The sequence below is a fragment of the Thalassophryne amazonica genome, chromosome 23 (genome assembly GCF_902500255.1).
Source record: "Thalassophryne amazonica chromosome 23, fThaAma1.1, whole genome shotgun sequence".
Lineage (NCBI taxonomy): Eukaryota > Metazoa > Chordata > Actinopteri > Batrachoidiformes > Batrachoididae > Thalassophryne > Thalassophryne amazonica.
In genome coordinates this window covers 19,345,571-19,368,969 of record NC_047125.1, presented here as the reverse complement: position 1 = coordinate 19,368,969, position 23,399 = coordinate 19,345,571, and the positions used below count along the sequence as shown (strand labels likewise).

The window sequence follows — 23,399 nt, the reverse complement described above, 5'->3', positions numbered from 1 at the left end:
CAGTTCAGCTACAAACCTGTACAGTCAGAGGTGAAGCAATCACAGATGTCTACAAATGCACACCAAGTGTGTGTGTGTGTGTAGATGAAAAGATAGATGGATATTCACCCCTATTGTAAAATATACTTTATAAAAAAACGGCACAAAAACTAAAACAACTGCTTTGTTGTTTTATCAAAAACTCTTGAATTGCTTCAAATGCTTTAATTACACGTTTTAATTTAAGATGCCGCATGTGGAAATCATTTATGCATCATTTTTGTTTCAACTGACGTCACTGCTGTTAAATGTTTTAATTATGTCTAATTACCTCACAGGCCACAGGGTGGCGCTAAGTGCTTGTATACAAATCCAATGACTGGAGATACTGAAAAGACATTTAAAAAATATGACTTAGTCACAAGTAAAGTGGATTCTTTTCACGAGGGTTCTTGTCAGGTTTATGGAAATTGAAAATAAACTGCCATCAGATTTACTGCGCAATGTACAAAATTAATAGAATTTAAAGCACCAAACACCCCAGTGTAAACTTGGCGGAAATTTTCCCCTCATAATATGGACTGAACACGATAAATCAGTCGTGTTCTTTTTTGATAATAGGGTTTCTTAGTGAGAATATTTGCGCACAGTCGCAGATGGATTAAAAATATTAGGGTCGTGCGTTTTTACGCAGCGCTCTTTCCAAATTGGCTGCTGGACTCACGCAGTAGTTGCAAATCATGCAGAATAGTTGTGCAAAATATCCACTGAAGTTTTTTTTTTTTATTATTATCGTCATTATGCTGTTGGGGTTTGCGCACTTGGCATTAGCGCAAGTGCGGCACATTTTTAGAACGTTTTACGCACAAACGTAAAGGCGGCGGAGCTCAATTAGACCGAGTCGATAAATTATATTAATTATTCTGGACAGATTAGGAAGCGTGTGTTGTTGCCGTAATGACAGGGAACGTGCGCGCAGAAAGGAAACGATCCTGAGTGGCACCACCGCGTGCGCGCAACCACCCCGTCCTTCAGTTTTACTGCACATAAATCGCATTTTGCGCCGCAGTCGGCTTCTCCCCCCCCCGTGCAACAAGTTTGCAGCAGCCAGAAGGAGCAGGTTGGCGGAGGCGGGGCGCAACGTTCATTCATCCGCGAGCGGTCGCAGGTACATCACTTCGTGGCTCCGCCGCCGGATGCACTTTGCGCACGAACGGGGATCGCGGCGGGAGCGCATCGGATTGAGGAAAAAAAATACATGTAAATAAAAGAGAGGGGACAAAATTAAACTCAGAATGGAAGCAGCGCCTCAGAAGCGACAACATTGTGGCGCAACGGCGCTGAACGTCATCTCGTCGCTGTGCTCGGTGGCGTCCATCGCCTTCTGCGTCCTGCTGAGCGCCAACACGGCGGACATCAGGAGCCGCGTCGTGGATCTGGAAAGCGCAATCGTGGGCTCCTCGGCGGCTGATTTCAATTCACTGATTGAGAGCCGCGTGGACCAGCTGCTGTCTCAGGTGAGACTGTGCTCAGCGCGCACCTGCCCCCGGTGCGCTCATTCCGGCGGATTTCTGTTGCGTAAAATGTTCTGTTTCTCCCTGTTTACACATTTCAGCGCTCCTATGAAAATTACGTCAAGATCCGGACTGCCAGAGAAGCCTCACCTGAATGCAACTGTCCTCCAGGTACATGTTCAGCTTCTCTGGGGCGTTTTGTGTTTTTGTTACTACATGGAAGAAATGTTTCTTTCAAACTCCACCATGCTCTTTAAAGTTGGAGATCTTTGCAGACAGTCAGGTATTTAAGTGCACATGTAGAGCTTATTTATCTCCACATTAACACCATGAGAAGTTCTCTTTTCCCACCAGTAGATGGAAACATTTATTACCTCAGAGCGGATCAGGATTTGGATGGTTTTTGCACCAAGTTGAGGCATCAGAGGCAGATCCACTGTGTTCTGCAGACCTTTAAAGTGCATGCTCACTTAAAAAAAACCCAAGTTATACTAAAACGTTGACAGCAGTCAAACCTGTAGGTGCTCATCTCAACTTTGACATGAGACAAATTCCTTTTTCTACAAACTGCTGAAACCCAGACATCAAGAAGCCACCTGCAGCAGAACTTCAACTGTCCTTTTTATGAACCTTCAAATTGCAGTCTGTGGTTACAAATGCATCTTTTGCATCTTATGGTTATTTCCAACATATGTAGCTGGAGTCATTATTCTCAGCCATTGCTGTCGATGCCATATGCAAACTGCGCATTTTTCTTTGTACAGCACCCATTGTTCTATAAACTATCCAACATCATGATTCATGCACAACCCTGATAGTGCAGCAGATAAGAGAATATTTATAGAGGAATCCTTCAAATGATGATGCAAGCACAACATTTGGCACAAATACTCCTTTGACATCACTCTTTTGAAAAAACAGAGTGTCCACTTGAATTTTCAATCGGCAGCCAAGTAGGGGTCAACTGAAAAATTACACATGGGTCAAACTTTAAAAATGCCCCAATCATATTGAAAGGAATTCCATATTATTTGTCTGATCATAAAGATTCAAAAAATGTATAGTTTGGACCATCTATGATTGCATTCTATGGAATTATGGGGTAAAAATAGCAAAAATTATGTGAAAGGTCAAATTCAGTTAGTACAGGGGTCAAAAGATAAAGTTGCTCCATTTTTGGTAAAAAGTGATGCAAATTATTGTTTGAGCTAATAGAGTTGTGAAAAGGAATAGTTTGCATCATCTGTCATGATTAGTTATCATATTATTTGGTAACATGTGCTGTTGAATCCAGTGGATGTCAACATTGTTTAACCTTTACGGAAATCTATTCAATTTATGAATCCTATTAGCTCAGACAATAATTTGCTACACATTTTACCCAAATTGGAGGAACTTCCTGTCCTGTGTAAACTGAAAATGACCTTTGTAACTATTTTTGCTGTTTTTACTCCATAGAATTCAATCAGATAGTCCAAACTATACCTTCTTGGACTCTTTATGATCAGTCAACCAATGTAGTATAGTTTTTAATATGATTGGAGCATCTTTAAATTTTGACCCCCTACCTGGCTGCCTATTGAAAATTCAAGTGGACACCCTGCCTTTTCAAAAGAGTAATGTCTAAGGTGTATTTGTGCCAAATTTGGTGCTTGCATCACCATTTGAAGGTTTTTTTTTTCAGTTGTCCTCTGCACTATAACCCTACGATTCAAGCTTGAAATTCAACAGTCACCTCCTGTACAGCTTTGATGATGTTCCTCTTTATCTCATCATAATCACAGCAGTTTCTTACTGGATGTCGTAAAATTGTGGTGGTTTGTTACTGGAGACTACAAAATGGTAAAATGGGGTACCGTATCAATAGCCACTTGGTAATATATTTTTTGGGACCCAGTTACCCACTGGTGGTACTCCTACTGTAAGATTCAATGACTACATTTGTTGTTTGTTGTTAAGTAAAGTTTGGAGGTGGAAAATAACCCAACCTGTATGTTAGCTGGGTTTGCTACCGGTAAACAAGTGTTGTTTTAGTCTTGTCCGGGTCAGAGACCTCCTCCACAGCAGTTGGGCACAAATCTGTTAACACCAATGCCTTTCGATTGTGTTACACTCACAGTGGAGGAGCAGCTTGCTTGGATCCAGACTCTGTTTATTGAGGGCTGAGATGGAAACAAGACTGGATGATTGAGAGTAGTGTTGGTTTCTCAGAATGCAAAAGATGGAGAACTCATGGGGGGTGGGGGGCTGCCAGAATTATAATTTTATGCTCTGTAACAGGAAAGATTTCTCACCAATAAATCAGTTTGAATTCTGATATTCACATTTGACATTATTGCTCAATTCATGTTGACGAAGCAGGGATTAAAATTGAATTAAAAAAAAAATTATTTCACGATTGCTATCATTTAAAAAAAATTTGTGTGTGCATACAAATGAAAGGGGAGGGGCGTGAATCCCATTTTTGAACTTTTTAATTAACCCCATCTGCTGTGGTAAAGTGGAATGTGTGGGAACGGGCAGCGGAGAGCTTTTCCTGATCGAGTGTTTTGTAGTTATACCAAACCTCCAACCTAAAATGACTTCAAGTTTCTTTCAAACTTACGAAATTCAAATTATTTGCTCAGGAGAAATTTCAGCAGGTCCTTATGGAACACTGTTAGAAACTGAAGTGTCCCCATGACACTGAGGTTGAAAATGACTAAATTTAGCCAGTACTTTAAATTTTAGGAAATATAGAGATCAGATCTTTATTGAACTTACTTTTTTCCTGAAAGTGCCCAGGAATTCATGTTCTTGTATTTGACACAGACAAATGGACCTCTAACTGGAGTTTAACCCTCAGTGAATTGATCCTTAGCCTGGAAAAAGAGTCTGTTGCTCTATAAAAAAGCCCTCCGTAAAGCTAGGACATCTTACTACTCATCACTAATTGAAGAAAATAAGAACAACCCCAGGTTTCTTTTCAGCACTGTAGCCAGGCTGACAAAGAGTCAGAGCTCTATTGAGCCGAGTATTCTTTTAACTTTAACTAGTAATGACTTCATAACTTTCTTTGCTAATAAAATTTTAACTATTAGAGAAAAAATGACTCATAACCATCCCAAAGACGTATCGTTATCTTTGGCTGCTTTCAGTGATGCCTGTATTTGGTTAGACTCTTTCTCTCAGATTGTTCTGTCTGAGTTATTTTCATTAGTTACTTCATCCAAACCATCAACATGTCTATTGGACCCCATTCCTACCAGGCTGCTCAAGGAAGCCCTACCATTATTTAATGCTTCGATCTTAAATATGATCAATCTATCTTATTAGTTGGCTATGTACCACAGGCTTTTAAGGTGGCAGTAATTAAACCATTACTTAAAAACCCATCACTTGACCCAGCTATCTTAGCTAATTATAGGCCAATCTCCAACCTTCCTTTTCTCTCAAAATTCTTGAAAGGGTATGTGTAAAACAGCTAACTGATCATCTGCAGAGGAATGGTCTATTGAAGAGTTTCAGTCAGGTTTTAGAATTCATCATAGTACAGAAACAGCATTAGTGAAGGTTTCAAATGATCTTCTTATGGCCTCAGACAGTGGACTCATCTCTGTGCTTGTTCTGTTAGACCTCAGTGCTGCTTTTGATACTGTTGACCATAAATTTTATTACAGAGATTAGAGCATGCCATAGGTATTAAAGGTACTGCGCTGCAGTGGTTTGAATCATATTTATCTAATAGATTACAATTTGTTCATGTAAATGGGGAATCTTCTTCACAGACTAAGGTTAATTATGGAGTTCGACAAGGTTCTGTGCTAGGACCAATTTTATTCACTTTATACATGCTTCCCTTAGGCAGTATTATTAGACGGCATTGCTTAAATTTTCATTGTTACGCAGATGATACCCAGCTTTATCTATCCATGAAGCCAGAGGACACACCAATTAGCTAAACTGCAGGATTGTCTTACAGACATAAGGACATGGATGACCTCTAATTTCCTGCTTTTAAACTCAGATAAAACTGAAGTTATTGTACTTGGCCCCACAAATCTTAGAAACATGGTGTCTAACCAGATCCTTATCTTGGAGTCATTTTTGATCAGGATATGTCATTCAAAGCGCATATTAAACAAATATGTAAGACTGCTTTTTTGCATTTACGCAATATCTCTAAAATTAGAAAGGTCTTGTCTCAGAGTGATGCTGAAAAACTAATTCATGCATTTATTTCCTGTAGGCTGGACTATTGTAATTCATTATTATCAGGTTGTCCTAAAAGTTCCCTGAAAAGCCTTCAGTTAATTCAAAATGCTGCAGCTAGAGTACTGACGGGGACAAGAAGGAGAGAGCATATCTCACCCATATTGGCCTCTCTTCATTGGCTTCCTGTTAATTCTAGAATAGAATTTAAAATTCTTCTTCTTACTTATAAGGTTTGAATAATCAGGTCCCTTCTTATCTTAGGGACCTCATAGTACCATATCACCCCAATAGAGCGCTTCGCTCTCAGACTGCAGGCTTACTTGTAGTTCCTAGGGTTTGTAAGAGTAGAATGGGAGGCAGAGCCTTCAGCTTTCAGGCTCATCTCCTGTGGAACCAGCTCCCAATTCGGATCAGGGAGACAGACACCCTCTCTACTTTTAAGATTAGGCTTAAAACTTTCCTTTTGCTAAAGCTTAGAGTTAGGGCTGGATCAGGTGACCCTGAACCATCCCTTAGTTATGCTGCTATAGACTTAGACTGCTTGGGGGGTTCCATAATGCACTGAGTGTTTCTTTCTCTTTTTGCTCTGTATGCACCACTCTGCATTTAATCATTAGTGATTGATCTCTGCTCCCCTCCACAGCATGTCTTTTTCCTGGTTCTCTCCCTCAGCCCCAACCAGTCCCAGCAGAAGACTGCCCCTCCCGAGCCGGTTCTGCTGGAGGTTTCCTTTCCTGTTAAAAGGGAGTTTTTCCTTCCCACTGTCGCCAAGTGCTTGCTCACAGGGGGTCGTTTTGACCTTTGGGGTTTTTACGTAATTATTGTATGGCCTTGCCTTACAATATAAAGCGCCTTGGGGCAACTGTTTGTTGTGATTTGGCGCTATATAAATAAAATTGAAATTGAATTGAATCCTTCTATATTAGGTGTTGCCAGAATACTGTAGGTGACCTCTGTAGGTCTTGCATCTGACGCATCCTTGCCTCAAGACCCAAAGTTTCTGTTTGGTCGAGTTGAATATTTTTCTCAAATGACCAGAAATTCTTGTTTTCATCTTTGATGCAGGCAAATAGACACCTAACTGAATTTGACCCCTCAATGAGTTGAACCATAAGTGTCAGCTATTGTTAAACGACTGTAGGACAGCCTCTCTAGCTGTCACAGCTGACGCATCCTGGGCAAGACGTTGTCTGTAGACCCCAAGATTGTATTTGGTCTAGTTGAACATTTTTCCAGAAAACCAACCAGAAGTTACTTGTTTCACCTCTGGCACTGATGGAATGGACCCCTAATTGTATTTTACCCCTTACTGAGTTGATCCATAAATGTCAGGTATTGTTAGAAGACTGTAGATGACCTCTATAGGTGTCACAGCTGAAGCATCCTTGGGCAAGACTTGTCTCTAGACCCCAAGATTCTATTTGGTCGAGTTGAACATTTTTCCAGAAAACACCAGAAATTCTTGTTTTCACCTCTGGCCCTGATGGAATGGACCCCTTGCACTAAATTGTTGATCTCTTCCTAAAATACAGCATGTGTTTCACATGTATAAAAGATAACCTTTACAGAAAAATCAAGAATCATGCTTGATTACGTACCTATCAACCAGAGCGGGAAAATTTTGGGGAATACCTTAATTTGACATCAAAATTAAGACTGTAAAATCTGGCAAAACAGCAGGATGCCACTGTCAAAACATTTACTTGGTCCACCTGCCACTACCTGATATAGGTGAGGTTTGAGTTGGTTATGTCATCTTGATACATCACACTTTGCTGTCCCTGATGGCAGATTCTCTCAGTCAGCCACATTTGAACTCTGTTTCTGGCAGCCTGCTGCCCGTGCAGCCACACCACGGAACCACCGGATACATTACATGCTGCAGGAAACTTTCACAACTTCTCAAAGTTTGATGACAACCTCACGTGCTCATGGGAAATGGTGATGGACTGTGTCTGAGTTCGGTTCCAAAGCAAACGCACTGCTGTGCCATATTTTGGCGTCATTGATTATCAGATTTCAGCTTTTTTATTAGAAGACCATCCGTGACCCCTGAAGGTGTCACGTCTGAAGCATCCTTCAGCAAGATGTGGAGTCTCTGCCAAAAAAAAAACAAAAAACGGGGTGTTGTTGTGTTATTGGCCCTGATCTCAACATTTTAAAGATTAACCTTGAATAAATGCAGATCCACAACAAAAGTATTCTGGAGAGTACACGGGTCCGGAAGGAGCCCTTTCAGGCCAGTTAGCTGAACGCAGTAGAGATTCTACATGGATAGTCAGAGGATGTTTAACATGAATCTGCAAAGTCTTGCAAAAATCAGTTCATTGGTCAAATACCCTACTTTGCAATGATAAAGTGACTTTAAAAATTAAAATCATTCCAAGTGTGGTGTAATGGTAATCCTTCTTTTCCCAGCAAAAAGATCCCAGTCTCAATGTACATCTGGAGTTGCATAAAAAAATGTGGAGGCAACCCCAAGCAAAATCGGGGTAGCTAGTAAAAGGAAAAAACAAAAAACATTTACCAAAATGTGTTGGAATTGTGCCTACCATGGGAATTGCCTAGAAGTGGGTGATACCGGGAATTTTGGTATTGATCCGATACCAAGTAAATACAGGCCAGTATCGCCAATACCGATACTAATACTTTTTCATATTTAAGCTTCATAGATCCAAAGGATCCAAAAGACCTAGGATAGAATTTTTCCAAACATTGTACGTGACAACAAAATACTTTATTATCACAATCAACATTTTTGTAAAAAAAAAAAAAAAAATCACTCAACACAACTTAAAACAAAATCTCTTGAGGTACAGGACTGACAAACCACAATACAACAAAATTAACACACCACAACAAAATTGACTGGCGCCGCTGAGCCACGTGACTGCGCAACAACAAAAGACCAGAGGGGGGAGGGTGCGCTGCACGGTGTGTGACACAGCGCAGCGTTGCTCTTACAGACAGAGAGTAGACTTTGATGAATCTGCGTGCGGAGCAGTCATTGCGTGCGGGAGAGAAAAAAAGCTTGAGTGTCAATCTTTTTACACGAGGATTGTTCAATATCAATGCCAGCGTTGGTATCGATATTAGGATCGATCCGCCCACCTGTTGGGAAAGTGTAGGAACACGGACCCACAACAGGGGGCGCAAATGAACGGACAATGGAGTAAGTCAAAATAACAACGCTTTACTGTTGTGAATGTGCACAACGAATACAACCAATTACAGAAATGGACAACAGTCAATTCACAAAAGTGTCGTGTGGGCAGGCTCGAAGATAGGAGACGCCTCTCCAAGGTAAGACCGGAACCACACGGCTTCCTCCGCCACAGGACCCCGGGAATACTGGAGCCGCCAAGTCCCGAACTCCCAGGTGGCCACTGCCTCCGCGTGTCGGACCTGGTACTGCTGGCGAGGAACAAAGAACAGTTAGATGGGGGCGCGTTTGCACCCAGAACTCCGAACAGCAGGAATGGTACCTCCACCTCTCGTTGGAACAGTAATCCAATAAACTAGCTCAATCCAAAAATATGTACTCTGTTTGCTTCGATATGTTACCTCTCCGGTAGAAACGATATCTCGGCGATGAGGTGGAGATGCCGTCCTGCTGATATACCCCACTGATGATTGCCGTCAGCTGTCTCAGGTGATGGGTGACAGCTGTCACCGAGGCTGCTCCCGTGAGGCGGCGGCGCCCTCTGGTGCCTGGAGCCCGCACTCCAGGCAGGGCTCCCTCTGGTGGTGGTGGGCCAGCAGTACCTCCTCTTCAGCGGCCCACACAACAGGACCCCCCCCTCAACGGGCGCCTCCTGGCGCCCGACCGGGCTTGTCCGGGTGGCGACGGTAGAAGTCGGCCAGGAGGGCCGGGTCCAGGATGAAGCTCTTCTTCACCCAGGAGCGTTCTTCGGGACCGTACCCCTCCCAGTCCACCAGATATTGAAAGCCCCGGCCCATCCGTCGGACGTCCAACAACCGGCGCACTGTCCAAGCCGGCTCGCCATCGATGATCCGGGCAGGAGGTGGTGCCGGACCGGGTGTACAGAGGGGCGAGGTGTGATGGGGCTTGATTTTTGACACATGAAATACTGGATGGATCCGCAGTGAGGCTGGAAGCCGAAGCCTCACTGCGGCGGGATTGATGACCTTGAGAATTGTAAACAGACCTATGTACCTGTCTTGCAGTTTTGGGGAAGCCACCTGCAGTGGAATGTCCTTGGTGGACAACCACACTTCCTGCCCGGGGCGATACGTAGGGGCCGGGGTCCGCCGCCGGTCTGCATGGGTCTTCGCCCTCATCCGGGCCTTCAGCAAAGCAGAACGGGCGGCGCGCCACACCCGACGGCACTTCCGCAGGTGGGCCTGGACCGAGGGCACACCGACCTCTCCCTCAACCACCGGGAATAATGGGGGCTGATACCCCAAACACACCTCAAAGGGGGAGAGGCCGGTGGCTGATGACACTTGACTGTTGTGGGCGTACTCGATCCAGGCCAAATGAGTACTCCAGGCTGCCGGGTGCGCGGCTGTCACACAACGTAGTGTTTGTTCCATTTCTTGATTGGCCCGCTCTGCCTGCCCGTTGGTCTGGGGGTGATACCCGGATGAGAGACTGACCGTGGCCCCCAGTTCCCGGCAAAAGCTCCTCCAGACATGCGAGGAGAACTGGGGACCGCGATCGGAGACGATGTCTGATGGTATTCCATGCAGACGGACGACGTGGTGGACCAGGAGGTCCGCTGTCTCCTGGGCCGTTGGGAGCTTCGGGAGGGCCACGAAGTGGGCCGCCTTGGAGAATCGGTCCACTATTGTGAGGATGACAGTGTTTCCCTGGGACGGCGGGAGGCCCGTGACAAAATCCAGGCCGATGTGGGACCAGGGGCGATGAGGCACGGGCAGCGGCTGTAGCAGTCCCGGAGCCTTGCGATGGTCGGCCTTGCCCCTGGCGCAGGTGGTACAGGCCTGGATATAGTCCCGGACGTCGGCCTCCAGGGACGCCCACCAGAAGTGCTGCCGGACAACTGCCACAGTCCTTCGCACCCCTGGATGACAGGAGAGCTTAGAGCCGTGACAGAAGTCCAGGACTGCAGCCCTTGCCTCTGGTGGGATGTAAAGTCTGTTCTTTGGTCCAGTCCCGGGGTCCGGGCTTCATGCCAGGGCCTCCCGGACGGTTCTCTCTACGTCCCAGGTGAGGGTGGCCACGATAGTGGACTCCGGGATGATGGGTTCCGGTGGATCCGACAACTCCGTTTTGACCTTGTCTTCGTGTACCCGGGACAAGGCATCCGATTTCTGGTTCTTGGTCCCGGGCCGGTAGGTGATGCGGAAGTCAAAACGGCCGAAGAACAGTGACCAGCGGGCTTGCCTGGGATTCAGCCGCTTGGCGGTCCTGATATACTCCAGGTTCCGGTGGTCAGTGAAAACCGTGAATGGCACGGACGTTCCCTCCAACAGATGTCTCCACTCTTCAAGAGCCTCTTTCACTGCAAGGAGTTCTCGGTTGCCGACGTCATAGTTCCGTTCAGCCGGGGTCAACCTGCGGGAAAAATAGGCACACGGATGAAGGACCTTATCGGTCTTCCCACTCTGGGACAGCACAGCTCCTATCCCTGAGTCCGAGGCGTCCACTTCAACCACTAACTGGCGACTAGGATCGGGCTGCACCAGAACGGGTACAGACGAGAAGCGCCGTTTCAACTCCTTGAACGCGGCATCACAACGATCCGACCAGGTGAAGGGGACTTTTGGTGAGGTCAGGGCTGTCAGGGGGCTAACAACCTGACTGTAGCCCTTAATGAACCTCCTGTAGAAATTCGCAAAGCCGAGGAACTGTTGCAGCTTCCTACGGCTTGTGGGTTGGGGCCAGTCTCTCACCGCCGCAACCTTGGCCGGATCAGGAGCGACGGAGTTGGGGGAGATGATGAACCCCAGGAAGGACAAAGAGGTGCGGTGGAACTCACACTTCTCACCCTTAACAAACAGCCGGTTCTCCAATAACCGCTGCAGGACCTGACGTACATGTCGGACATGGGTCTCAGGATCCGGAGAAAAGATGAGTATGTCGTCTAGATATACGAAGACGAATCGGTGCAGGAAGTCCCGCAAGACGTCATTAACTAAAGCTTGGAACGTCGCGGGAGCATTTGTAAGACCGAACGGCATGACCAGGTACTCAAAATGACCTAACGGGGTGTTAAATGCCGTCTTCCGTCCCTCTCCCTTCCGGGATGACCGCGTTCCGCCCTCCCCACGCTCCACGGCCCCTGCGCTCCGTGTGATTACAGCCCCCCCTGCTGACGAAGTTAAGGACACGAGTAGGGCAACATTTAGGGCATCGGTCACGCAAAGGAGGCTGGCCCGCGGGGCGTGTTTTGCTTGTGGCTCGATTGAGCATCAGGTAAGAGACCCGGAAGGGAGAGGGACGACGCGTGCCTGGCCACGCCCTTCGTCTCGTTCCTGACGGCGCTCATTTAACCGATTGTCTAATCGTATGACAAGATCGATAAGCCCATCTAAATCCCGCGGTTCGTCCTTAGCCACCAGGTGCTCCTTGAGCACCAACAACAGTCCGTTTACGAAGGCGGCGCGGAGGGCAGTGCTATTCCAGCCGGACCTCGCAGCCGCGATGCGGAAGTCGACTGCATAGGCAGCTGCGCTCCGGCGCCCCTGTCTCATTGACAGCAGCACGGCTGAAGCGGTCTCTCCTCTATTAGGGTGATCGAACACCGTTCTGAGCTCCCTCACAAACCCATCATATGTCAGAAGGAGCCGTGAACTTTGCTCCCAGAGCGCTGTAGCCCAAGCGCATGCCTCACCACGAAGCAGATTTATCACATAAGCTACTTTGCTAGCATCGGTCGCGTACATGACGGGACGCTGTGCGAAGACGAGCGAACACTGCATAAGGAAATCCGCGCACGTCTCCACACAGCCTCCGTACGGCTCTGGGGGGCTTATGTATGCTTCAGGGGAAGGTGGGAGGGGTCGTTGGACAACCAGTGGAACGTCGCTGTCACGCACAGGGTCTACGGGAGGGAGAGCCGCAGCGGCGCTTCCACCTGCGCGGCGAGAGCCTCCACCCTGCGGTTCAGGAGGGCGTTCTGCTCGGCCATCAAGTCCAACCGAGTCGTGAAAGCGGTGAGGATCCGCTGCAACTCACCGATTACCCCTCCTGCGGACGCCTGTGCGCCTTGTTCTTCCATTGGCCGTTCAACAGCCGGTTGACGCCCCTCGGGATCCATGACGCTGGCCGAGATATCCTGTTGGGAAAGTGTAGGAACACGGACCCACAACAGGGGGCGCAAATGAACGGACAATGGAGTAAGTCAAAATAACAACGCTTTACTGTTGTGAATGTGCACAACGAATACAACCAATTACAGAAATGGACAACAGTCAATTCACAAAAGTGTCGTGTGGGCAGGCTCGAAGATAGGAGACGCCTCTCCAAGGTAAGACCGGAACCACACGGCTTCCTCCGCCACAGGACCCCGGGAATACTGGAGCCGCCAAGTCCCGAACTCCCAGGTGGCCACTGCCTCCGCGTGTCGGACCTGGTACTGCTGGCGAGGAACAAAGAACAGTTAGATGGGGGCGCGTTTGCACCCAGAACTCCGAACAGCAGGAATGGTACCTCCACCTCTCGTTGGAACAGTAATCCAATAAACTAGCTCAATCCAAAAATATGTACTCTGTTTGCTTCGATATGTTACCTCTCCGGTAGAAACAATATCTCGGCGATGAGGTGGAGATGCCGTCCTGCTGATATACCCCACTGATGATTGCCGTCAGCTGTCTCAGGTGATGGGTGACAGCTGTCACCGAGGCTGCTCCCGTGAGGCGGCGGCGCCCTCTGGTGCCTGGAGCCCGCACTCCAGGCAGGGCTCCCTCTGGTGGTGGTGGGCCAGCAGTACCTCCTCTTCAGCGGCCCACACAACACCACCTCTAGAATCGCCCAAGTGTTTCTAAGAGAGCTCTGTCAAGATGAGTTTTGCTATCACACGCTAATGCCTACTTGAACCCTTTGCCACAGATAATACTTCACAATTTAAATGTTTATATTAAGCCATACCCAAGTTCAACACGTTTGGCAAGATTGTAAATGTGTATTAAATTTGCAAAAAAAAAAAAAAAAGTTTAAAATGTCCTAGCATTGTTTCTCTTATCTGTCTCCACCTCAAAATGACAGCAATGAAAGTTTTCTGTAAATTATTACATTTCTGCCTTTGGGGCCGGCTGCCATTTACAGTGGGCATCATTACACTGGCATGTCATGTTTGCCGAATGAAGGTTTGTGGTAAAGGAAATGCTAACAACAGGCAGTATATGTGATGATGCTAAAACTACGGTGGCATTAGCGACAGGCAAAGCAATGACTTGCCATTTATTTTCAATCAGAGTGGGCGTTTTACAGCAATAAGAGACAGTAGTTTCTCTGCTGCCAGTTAGGTGAGGCCAGATGTCTATTTCATGAAAATATTGAGCGACGCAACATGATGACTACCACTCAGAATTAAAAAACAAACACAAAACAACCCAGCATGACGTCAGCTGGTTGTTCATTCGATCCAAGTAATCCAATATGGCGGAATATGCTCTGAAACTGCTTATTTCTGTGGAAATCTAAGCTAATTCTCATATGTTGTAAACATTAGCAAGAAATAAACACTTCCAAATCTAAAAATGCTGTTTTGTAACCAAATAATACATTTGAAGTGATTTACAAGACAAGCCCACCCATCAAGCATCAAAGCCAATTAGCTACCAATGCCATCATTGGTAGCTAATGTGTTTTTAGCTTAACAGATGATGTTAACTGTTCGTGTGATCTGCAGTTAACATATAATTTCAAAACACCCCGCCTTTAGTGAAACGTATGATTTTGGTGTAACAATTTCTAGCATTAACGGCGGTTTGACACAAACTTGGAAATCCGGTAATTTCTGATCAATTTTCTCCAATTTTAGCGGTGTATGCTATCTTGCAGTGTTGACACCCTTTCTAATTGTTCTGTGATTGAATCTTTCTGCCAAGTTGCAGACATTGGCGATAAGAAACAAAAACTTTACTTCCTTGTTTGAAGTAGAAAAACTATTCAACTTATTCTGTCCGAGGGAAAAAAAAAACTTGCATGTCGTCTGTCATTTAAGTTGCACATTGTCAAAATTAGATGGTGCTGATGGGAGTATTAGGGCCAGTTAATCAGACTCTTATGTGGCCTAAATTGTGCGGTTCAACCAAGTGCTTTTTATCAAATGCAAATGAGTCGTCTGAGTAGAAACGCCTGATTTAATGAGCCCGAGGTATTGAAAGTATTAGTCGTAATGAGACTCTTGTAATCATGGCTCTCTGTTCTAAATCTGCATCATGTGCCTGCCATTTATTTTCTTCCACCACATTTCTGTTAAGGGCAGAAATAAAACAATGAAGAAAAAAAAAATCTCACGTCAAATGGGGTGCAACAACGCTAAAAACGTAGACGGCACCAAGCCTGATTTTTAGAAACTGGCATCCAATCAAGGTCTACAATTTGATCAAATCCATCACCATTGGGTGCTTATCCCTTTGATCTACAGAACATATGTCGTCGCCGTGCTTTGAACAATCCATGATGTAGTTAATGCTGTAATGTCGCTGTCATAAAGAGTATCGTACACGTAAGTTGTCGTGCATTTTGCTTAAGCTCGGCAGTGAGCTTATTCAGGGCAAATATCCTCATACTTCAAATGAATGCTGAAGAGGTTCACTTAATATTTATTCTCTCTTCTGTGTAGGAGACAGACCACAGCTCAGATGTGGCTTTTTTTTTTTTTTCCTCCAGTGAGGGCCGTAATGTGATTTTCACAGTCTTGACTTTATTGCTGTCAAACAAGATGGAGTGGTTGCATCACCGGTGCAATGGTCCATAACTCCAGGCTGTTTTTTTTTTTTTTTTTTAAGTGCTCCTGAATCAGAAGAAGTTTGTGCCGTCTTTCAGTGGAGTCTTTTATGAACATGTCTTAAAGTATTCAGGCTGATGTTCTTTTTGCCTAATGAGGTTCAAGTTTTGATCCAATGCCCTTTGTCATTCTGACAGCATCTGGCCTGGTTGCTGTTTTAGCAGTCAGTTATTAGCGTTTGGTTGAATTTGTGATAGTTTTTATTTTATTTTTTTATAGACTGACTCAAGGTTGGAGAGTGTTCGTTATGGCGGCGCTAGGATTGAGTCTCTCCCCTTTGGGGCTGATGTAGTTGTGATGTCTTCTTCAAAATAGGACTTGCAGTTCCCCTTGGTAGGTGAGGTAGGTGAGTGTGTTGTGGTTCAGATGCAGTTGGTGTTGTCTTGACTGAAAGTAAAATGATGCAAGATGTTAATCAGAAGATTGGAAGTGCCGAAGGTGAAGAGGGAGTTGTGTCAGGGGCAGAAATCTCAATTTACTTTTCAACTCTGTTATGGTCATGAACCTTGGATTGCAACAGAAGCTGTTGCAATGAGGTGTTTTTTTTTTTTTGTACAGCGGCCAGACTCTAGAACACAGGAAAGATCTGCAAGGAGCTCAGAGGTGCTCAAGTTCAGTGAAGCCAGTGGGGAGGTTCAAGATTATAAGAGTTCCCAATGAGTATTTTTTGGCATTTGTAGTTTGGAAGAGACAGTGAGGTGGATTGGAAGCACAGCCTACATGTAGACATCTTGTTTGGGAACATGATAGAATCCCAAAGGCAATGGTGGAGGAAGTGGTTGGACTGAGGGATATCTTAGTTGGGGATGAAGAACCACTTCCTTTGCACCCTTTCCCAGGTCCAATGGCCACAGTGCTCATGTCTACCTACAGTCGCGTGATGCAGACTGTAGTGTACGCCTCTCGCTGGAAGGGGTGCCAGTCCAACACACGCTGTGTCTCCAGCCTGCGCTGGTACCAAGTTACAGCTGTGCACACTGGTAGCATGACCAGGACTCACACCCAGATCTACATTGTGGTTCATTCCAGAGGAGATGTTCCTAGATACAGACTGTTTTGGGTAAGTGGAGGAAGATGAAAAGAGTAAACTTGCTTGTCACCTCTGTTTTTGTGAGCGTCTGTTTTCATTTTTGACACACGATTGTGTGGAAATGGTCTTGAGGGGAAATCCATCAAAGAAACTCGATGTTAAAATGTCTGCGGTCCCTGTGATATGAGTCTCAGAATAATTTTTGTATTGATTAGTGGTTTTGTTTTTCTCTGCAGTCTTCTCTCCACGGAGATCTGCATTCCAAACATGGTTTGTTGATTACTGGGACTACAGTAAGATGTGTAGTCAGCATGCAGTAGTGCTTTGCTATTCCCTTGGTTACTTGCTCACCATCCTCTCACCCCCACTCCCTTGCATCCGTTTTCTTACTCTGCAGCACTACTTGAAGTTGACACTTCAAAAAGCTTGACAGCCGAACACTGTCCAAAATGAGGACATGCCAGGATACAATATGAACTTTGGGACTCTTCCCTCTGCAAATGCTTTCTGTGGAACCCATCAAGGAGTCAACAGGAACTTTGTACTACTTTATTTTTCAACCAGAAGGGTATTGTTATATCTTCTGGATCTTAGCATTCTAAATGCGGTTTTCTAATAAAGTGTGCTGAAAACCTTTTTGTAAAATGCTTTTTTGTGGGTGCCTCTGCCGAATGCCCTTCATTGTGTGAAGAATTCCTTTCGTCAGAGGTGAGGTGAGTTTCCGCCACCAGAAATCAACCTTATTCCGAGATGTCATGAACATTTACAGGGACGGCCCCATACTTGACCTACTCAGCCAACCAAATCACAAAAAGTAAATGGATGTATTGGTTCATAATACTGTCACTAAAAGTGCCACATTTTCGTGATGGGAGCACCAATTTATTTCGTAACGGTATCACAAAATGCAAGGTGATTCGGTGGGGGTTAGGGGAAGGGTTAGAAATGGTCAAAAAAAAAACAAAAAACCCAGCATCACGAACGTCTGACTCATTTCGTGACAGGAGCATGAAAAAAGCACGAGACTGGGCTGTCTCAGCCATTGTGTCTCTACTGTGACAAAGACCCACTGGGCTCCTGCAGTGATAGTTTTAGCTGCAGTGCAGATCTTCTCATTCCTCCTCAAGGTCTCAAATCCTCGTCGGTCCATCTGCCGCCTCTCATATTCAGATGTTTGGTTTCATCTGCTCTCTTTCTCATCTTGAGTTGTTGTTGTCATTGTCGTTTTCTTGGAGTAAGGTAATGACCAATTGGCACTGAGCTTTGACCATTGGTTTTTCAGGATGGCCTAGACAAACATACATGGGTGATTCTTAGACTACGGGCACTTATTATGTCCTTTGATCATATTGTATGAAAAACAGAAAAAAGGGGAAATTTCACACTTTTACAGTTATCTTTACAATGAAAGTGTGTTAAGAAATTTGTTCTAGTAGTCTATGATGACTTTTTCACCTTTTTTCAGCATAATTATATGCAAATATTGCTGTTTTGTGCTTGTCCCACACCCCAACTTTTGATCTTCAATGATAAAAATGAATGGTAAAGAAACGTTTTTTCTAATGTTTTAAAATATCTCTGAATAAAATATCAGTAAATAATCAAAACATAATTGGGGTATTCAATGTCATACAACTGTTGTGATTTTTTTTAAACAAAATGTAGTTGTCCCACACTATTGCCGTAATTTCCACCACAACACTGTAATGTCCCTTTAAACAGTATGAAAGATTGTTTGGGTAGTTTCTATGGAGATAAACAGTGACATCAGAGCACATGTATATAGTGCCAAATTACAACAAACAGTTGCTCCAAGGCGCTTTATATTGTAAGGCAATGGTGTGGTGGAAATTACATTTACAAGGCCAATAGTGCCCATAGTTAAAGAATCACCCACATGTAATGGGGACTTATTCTGCTCCCCAAAAAAGCCGCCCTACCCTTAAAAAAAAAAAAAAATCACCTTGTAAGAGCTGTCATTGTGTTACAAACACATGCAAAGGTATCGGATGCCCAAAGATGGCCCATGGGTTCCGGTGGTGGAAACAGGCTTTTGGATGTATTAATATATCAACTGGCCTAAAGGTTGAAGGACATTGGATGCTCTTCACTGTATTTCTAAGTGATGCTATTTCAAAATGTAGACCAGGTAGCTCAGAGGGGTAGGAGTTGGGCCACCAGGATGGAAACCTAGGTTCACTTCCTGGTCATGCTACTTATCTGTGTCCTTGGCCAATCATCTGTGTTGACTTAGTTTGCCCAACTGGCCTTTCCTGGGGAAGTAACAGCTCTTGCTTGCCTCTACTGGTGGTTGGCTCTCACTGCGGTATTGTATCACTTCCTGTTCCAGAGCACAGTGGTGTTTTGCTGTATCTGTTAGCTGTTTAATCTGCGCAGTTAGATTGATCTAGTTACCTAGATAACGATTTGTTTCACAGTGTAATCTTCACATGCCTTAACTAAAGCACTCCCTCTGCTGAATCACCTCTAAATTATTTACACATTATTCACTTTGTGTGTTTTTAGGAATCCGCTAGCTTAGCGCAGCTACTAGCTCTTAGCCGGTTCAGCATGGTGGCTTCTCCTGTCTCTCCATTCTTGAAAGGGTAGTTGTAAAACAGCTAACTGATCATCTGCACAGGAATAGTCTATTTGAAGAGTTTCAGTCAGGTTTTAGAATTCATCATAGTACAGAAACAGCATTAGTGAAGGTTACAAATGATCTTCTTATGGCCTCAGACAGTGGACTCATCTCTGTGCTTGTTCTGTTAGACCTCAGTGCTGCTTTTGATACTGTTGACCATAAAATTTTATTACAGAGATTAGAGCATGCCATAGGTATTAAAGGCACTGCGCTGCGGTGGTTTGAATCATATTTATCTAATAGATTACAATTTGTTCATGTAAATGGGGAATCTTCTTCACAGACTAAGGTTAATTATGGAGTTCCACAAGGTTCTGTGCTAGGACCAATTTTATTCACTTTATACATGCTTCCCTTAGGCAATATTATTAGACGGCATTGCTTAAATTTTCATTGTTACGCAGATGATACCCAGCTTTATCTATCCATGAAGCCAGAGGACACACACCAATTAGCTAAACTGCAGGATTGTCTTACAGACATAAAGACATGGATGACCTCTAATTTCCTGCTTTTAAACTCAGATAAAACTAAAGTTATTGTACTTGGCCCCACAAATCTTAGAAACATGGTGTCTAACCAGATCCTTACTCTGGATGGCATTACCCTGACCTCTAGTAATACTGTGAGAAATCTTGGAGTCATTTTTGATCAGGATATGTCATTCAAAGCGCATATTAAACAAATATGTAGGACTGCTTTTTTGCATTTACGCAATATCTCTAAAATTAGAAAGGTCTTGTCTCAGAGTGATGCTGAAAAACTAATTCATGCATTTATTTCCTCTAGGCTGGACTATTGTAATTCATTATCAGATTGTCCTAAAAGTTCCCTGAAAAGCCTTCAGTTAATTCAAAATGCTGCAGCTAGAGTACTAACAGGGACTAGAAGGAGAGAGCATATCTCATCCATATTGGCCTCTCTTCATTGGCTTCCTGTTAATTCTAGAATAGAATTTAAAATTATTCTTCTTACTTATAAGGTTTTGAATAATCAGGTCCCATCTTATCTTAGGGACCTCATAGTACCATATCGCCCCAATAGAGCGCTTCGCTCTCAGACTGCAGGCTTACTTGTAGTTCCTAGGGTTTGTAAGAGTAGAATGGGAGGCAGAGCCTTCAGCTTTCAGGCTCCTCTCCTGTGGAACCAGCTCCCAATTCAGATCAGGGAGACAGACACCCTCTCTACTTTTAAGATTAGGCTTAAAACTTTCCTTTTTGCTAAAGCTTATAGTTAGGGCTGGATCAGGTGACCCTGAACCATCCCTTAGTTATGCTGCTATAGACTTAGACTGCTGGGGGGTTCCCATGATGCACTGAGTGTTTCTTTCTCTTTTTGCTCTGTATGCACCACTCTGCATTTAATCATTAGTGATTGATCTCTGCTCCCCTCCACAGCATGTCTTTTTCCTGGTTCTCTCCCTCAGCCCCAACCAGTCCCAGCAGAAGACTGCCCCTCCCTGAGCCTGGTTCTGCTGGAGGTTTCTTCCTGTTAAAAGGGAGTTTTTCCTTCCCACTGTCGCCAAGTGCTTGCTCACAGGGGGTTGTTTTGACCGTTGGGGTTTTTTACGTAATTATTGTATGGCCTTGCCTTACAATATAAAAGCGCCTTGGGGCAACTGTTTGTTGTGATTTGGCGCTATATAAATAAAATTGATTGATTGATTGATTGAAGTAACCTGCATTACCTGGTGTGTCATTTGTTTTATGCTGCATGATCCAGTAATAAACATGGTACCAATTGACCTCGCAGACTATATGCCAAGTACTTACTTGATTGTATTGTTGTTTTGCTTGATACAATTGTTTTGGAGGTATTAAGATGTTCTGTGCCTCTTTTTTGCCTCATAATCAGAGTAGACTGATACAGTTACCGCTGCAACAGCCCCCTCAAATATCATCAGTGTTGTCGATGACTGGTAATTAATCATTGACAGCTTTGATTTAGACTGTCTGTGTGGTTTGGTCCTGGGAGGTGTGGTAACACAAGTAATTACTGAGTGTGAGCTCAAGCTAAGCAGACTTCCAGGTAGCTGCCCCAGACAGCTGCTTTTGGTTAGGTAAGGCAAATTTGGCATTCCTTATGAGCACAGACTGAGCTTAGCCAAGTGTTAACAATGGAAGGGCAATAATGACTTTGATTGCATTGTACAAGTCGACACCTGGCAGGCTCATGCAGGAGAAATTAGCCCCAGTTTATCCTGGTGAATCATCCGTTGTAGCGCGTTTGTCCCAACTGAAAGGTCTCACACAGGTTGGTAAATGTCAGGATGCTGAGAATAGCACACACACATGGTTTTACTGGGAGCTGATGCCAGCTGAGTGTGTTATGATCGCCTGCAGGGTTTGTCAGGGTGGCGCACATTTCTCCTTGAACTATACATTAAACGGATACTGTTAATATGCATGCAAGTCCAGGATGATGGCATGACTCTTCAACATCACCATCGTCACCATATGGACAACATCGATGCAGCCAGAGATTTGAATTGCTCGTGCCCACTGTCGTCTGATATTCCTGGCGCCGGTTGTTGATTGTCATTCCGTGCGGATCGCGCAGGAAGCTTGGCCTTCCTGTCCCAGTGATTTCTCCAGTTGCTACTTGGAGATAGATGAAGCGGTTTGTACAACCGCAGTAAAAACGACACACCCCCGCAAATGAATAAAAGAATTGTTCTTCGTTTTTGTTTTACATGCATTTGTAAGAAACTTTTTTTATTCTTCCTCCCTGAAACCCATCACTGCTTTGAGGATAATTAAGTCAACATTTGGACATTTAGGCTTGATTTGTTTGAGATGGTGTGAAATTATTCCAAGTGTGGTTTACACCTTGGGGTTTGGTGATCCTGAATCCAGATACTTTTTTTGTGGCTGAGCATGTGTTCTTGTATTGGTTGTGTTGCTTCTTTTTGAAGAGGGAAGTGACTGTTGCTGCCTTCCTTCTGTCATCGATCCAGCTTCTCCGTCACTCCACCCAACAATCCCAAAAAAAAGTTGGTGGTAAGCTTTTAAAAAGGGCATTTCACAGATGATCTGACACATCCATTGTGTGCCCCCTGACACTCGATTCAGTCTGTCATTCTCCGACTGAAGTCTCCTTGTCAGTGGCTCAGAGTTCACCTCCCACCACGAGTCCACAGACTTGTCCCCCTGTTTTCAAAGGCAGTTAAACAGTTCTCCTTTCTCTCGAAGTGATGCTCTTTCACAACAGCTGCTGTGTCCAATATAATGCAAACTGTGGAATGAGTCAGTGTGACCAAGAGTCCAAATGTTATAAATTTTCATTTTCATACTCCCAAAATTAGATGGAAGCAGAACTTGGACATACATGATAAAGTAGATCCGACTACTCATCAAGCAATTAATCTATGGTTTAATAATACATTTAGAACACGTTTTTCAATCAAGACTCAAGACTGAAATGTGGGATGTTTGCGTTACCTAATTAATTGTCATAAAAGCAAAACTCATATTGCAATAAAGTAAACACAGACCTGCAAATATTAACAAGCAACAGTGGCCTCTAGTTTTACCAGCAAGGCTTCATAAGTTGCATAAAAATAAAAGGTCTATTTTACACAGAAGTCTAAAGTGGAAGAGCAGGGAGCTCTGCGGGATAGGATTTGGGCTACCAGTATGTAGACAGTACTTTCACAACCGCTCACGCTCCATGCCTGTATCCTTGGGCAGGACATTGATCTACAGGACCAGTACTGGCCTTTGGTTTGTCAGGCTAGTATCCCATCCAGGGCAGTTTGTAGACTCACACTATGGAATCCTTCAACAAGCTTTGGCGCAAACAAGTTTAGGACTTGCTGCTAGTCAACTTTGACCCTGGGTTTTATGCATCTTAATATCCAATTTTCATACTCCCGTAAAGGGAATTGATGTAAGCTGCACTGGGACAGACATTATTAATCAAATGTGTCTGCTGATCATTTAATCATTTCATGCTGTATGTTGTTTGCTTCCCGTCTCATGAAATTTTCCAATGCAGTGCAAAGTTGATTCCATTCATCATCAAATCCCACGATTCGGTTCAGTTTGGTTTTGATTTTCATTGTTCCAAAAACATTAGCACGAGGGATGGATGCATCT

The 23,399-nt window shown here is 44.5% G+C and overlaps 1 protein-coding gene across 7 annotated transcripts in view; it reads left to right on the top strand.

The window, feature by feature from the left end:
• Positions 1-1,058: 1,058 nt before the first annotated feature.
• The window catches only part of LOC117504540 (collagen alpha-1(XXV) chain), a 245,334-nt gene continuing 222,993 nt past the window's right edge, over positions 1,059-23,399 (top strand). For all 7 annotated transcript variants that reach the window (XM_034163992.1, XM_034163990.1, XM_034163987.1 and 4 more), the window contains exons 1-2: positions 1,059-1,496; positions 1,595-1,664. In XM_034163992.1, coding sequence (XP_034019883.1) covers positions 1,275-1,496; positions 1,595-1,664 — 292 coding nt within the window. In that variant the 5' untranslated portion in view covers positions 1,059-1,274. The remainder of the gene's footprint in view (positions 1,497-1,594; positions 1,665-23,399) is intronic.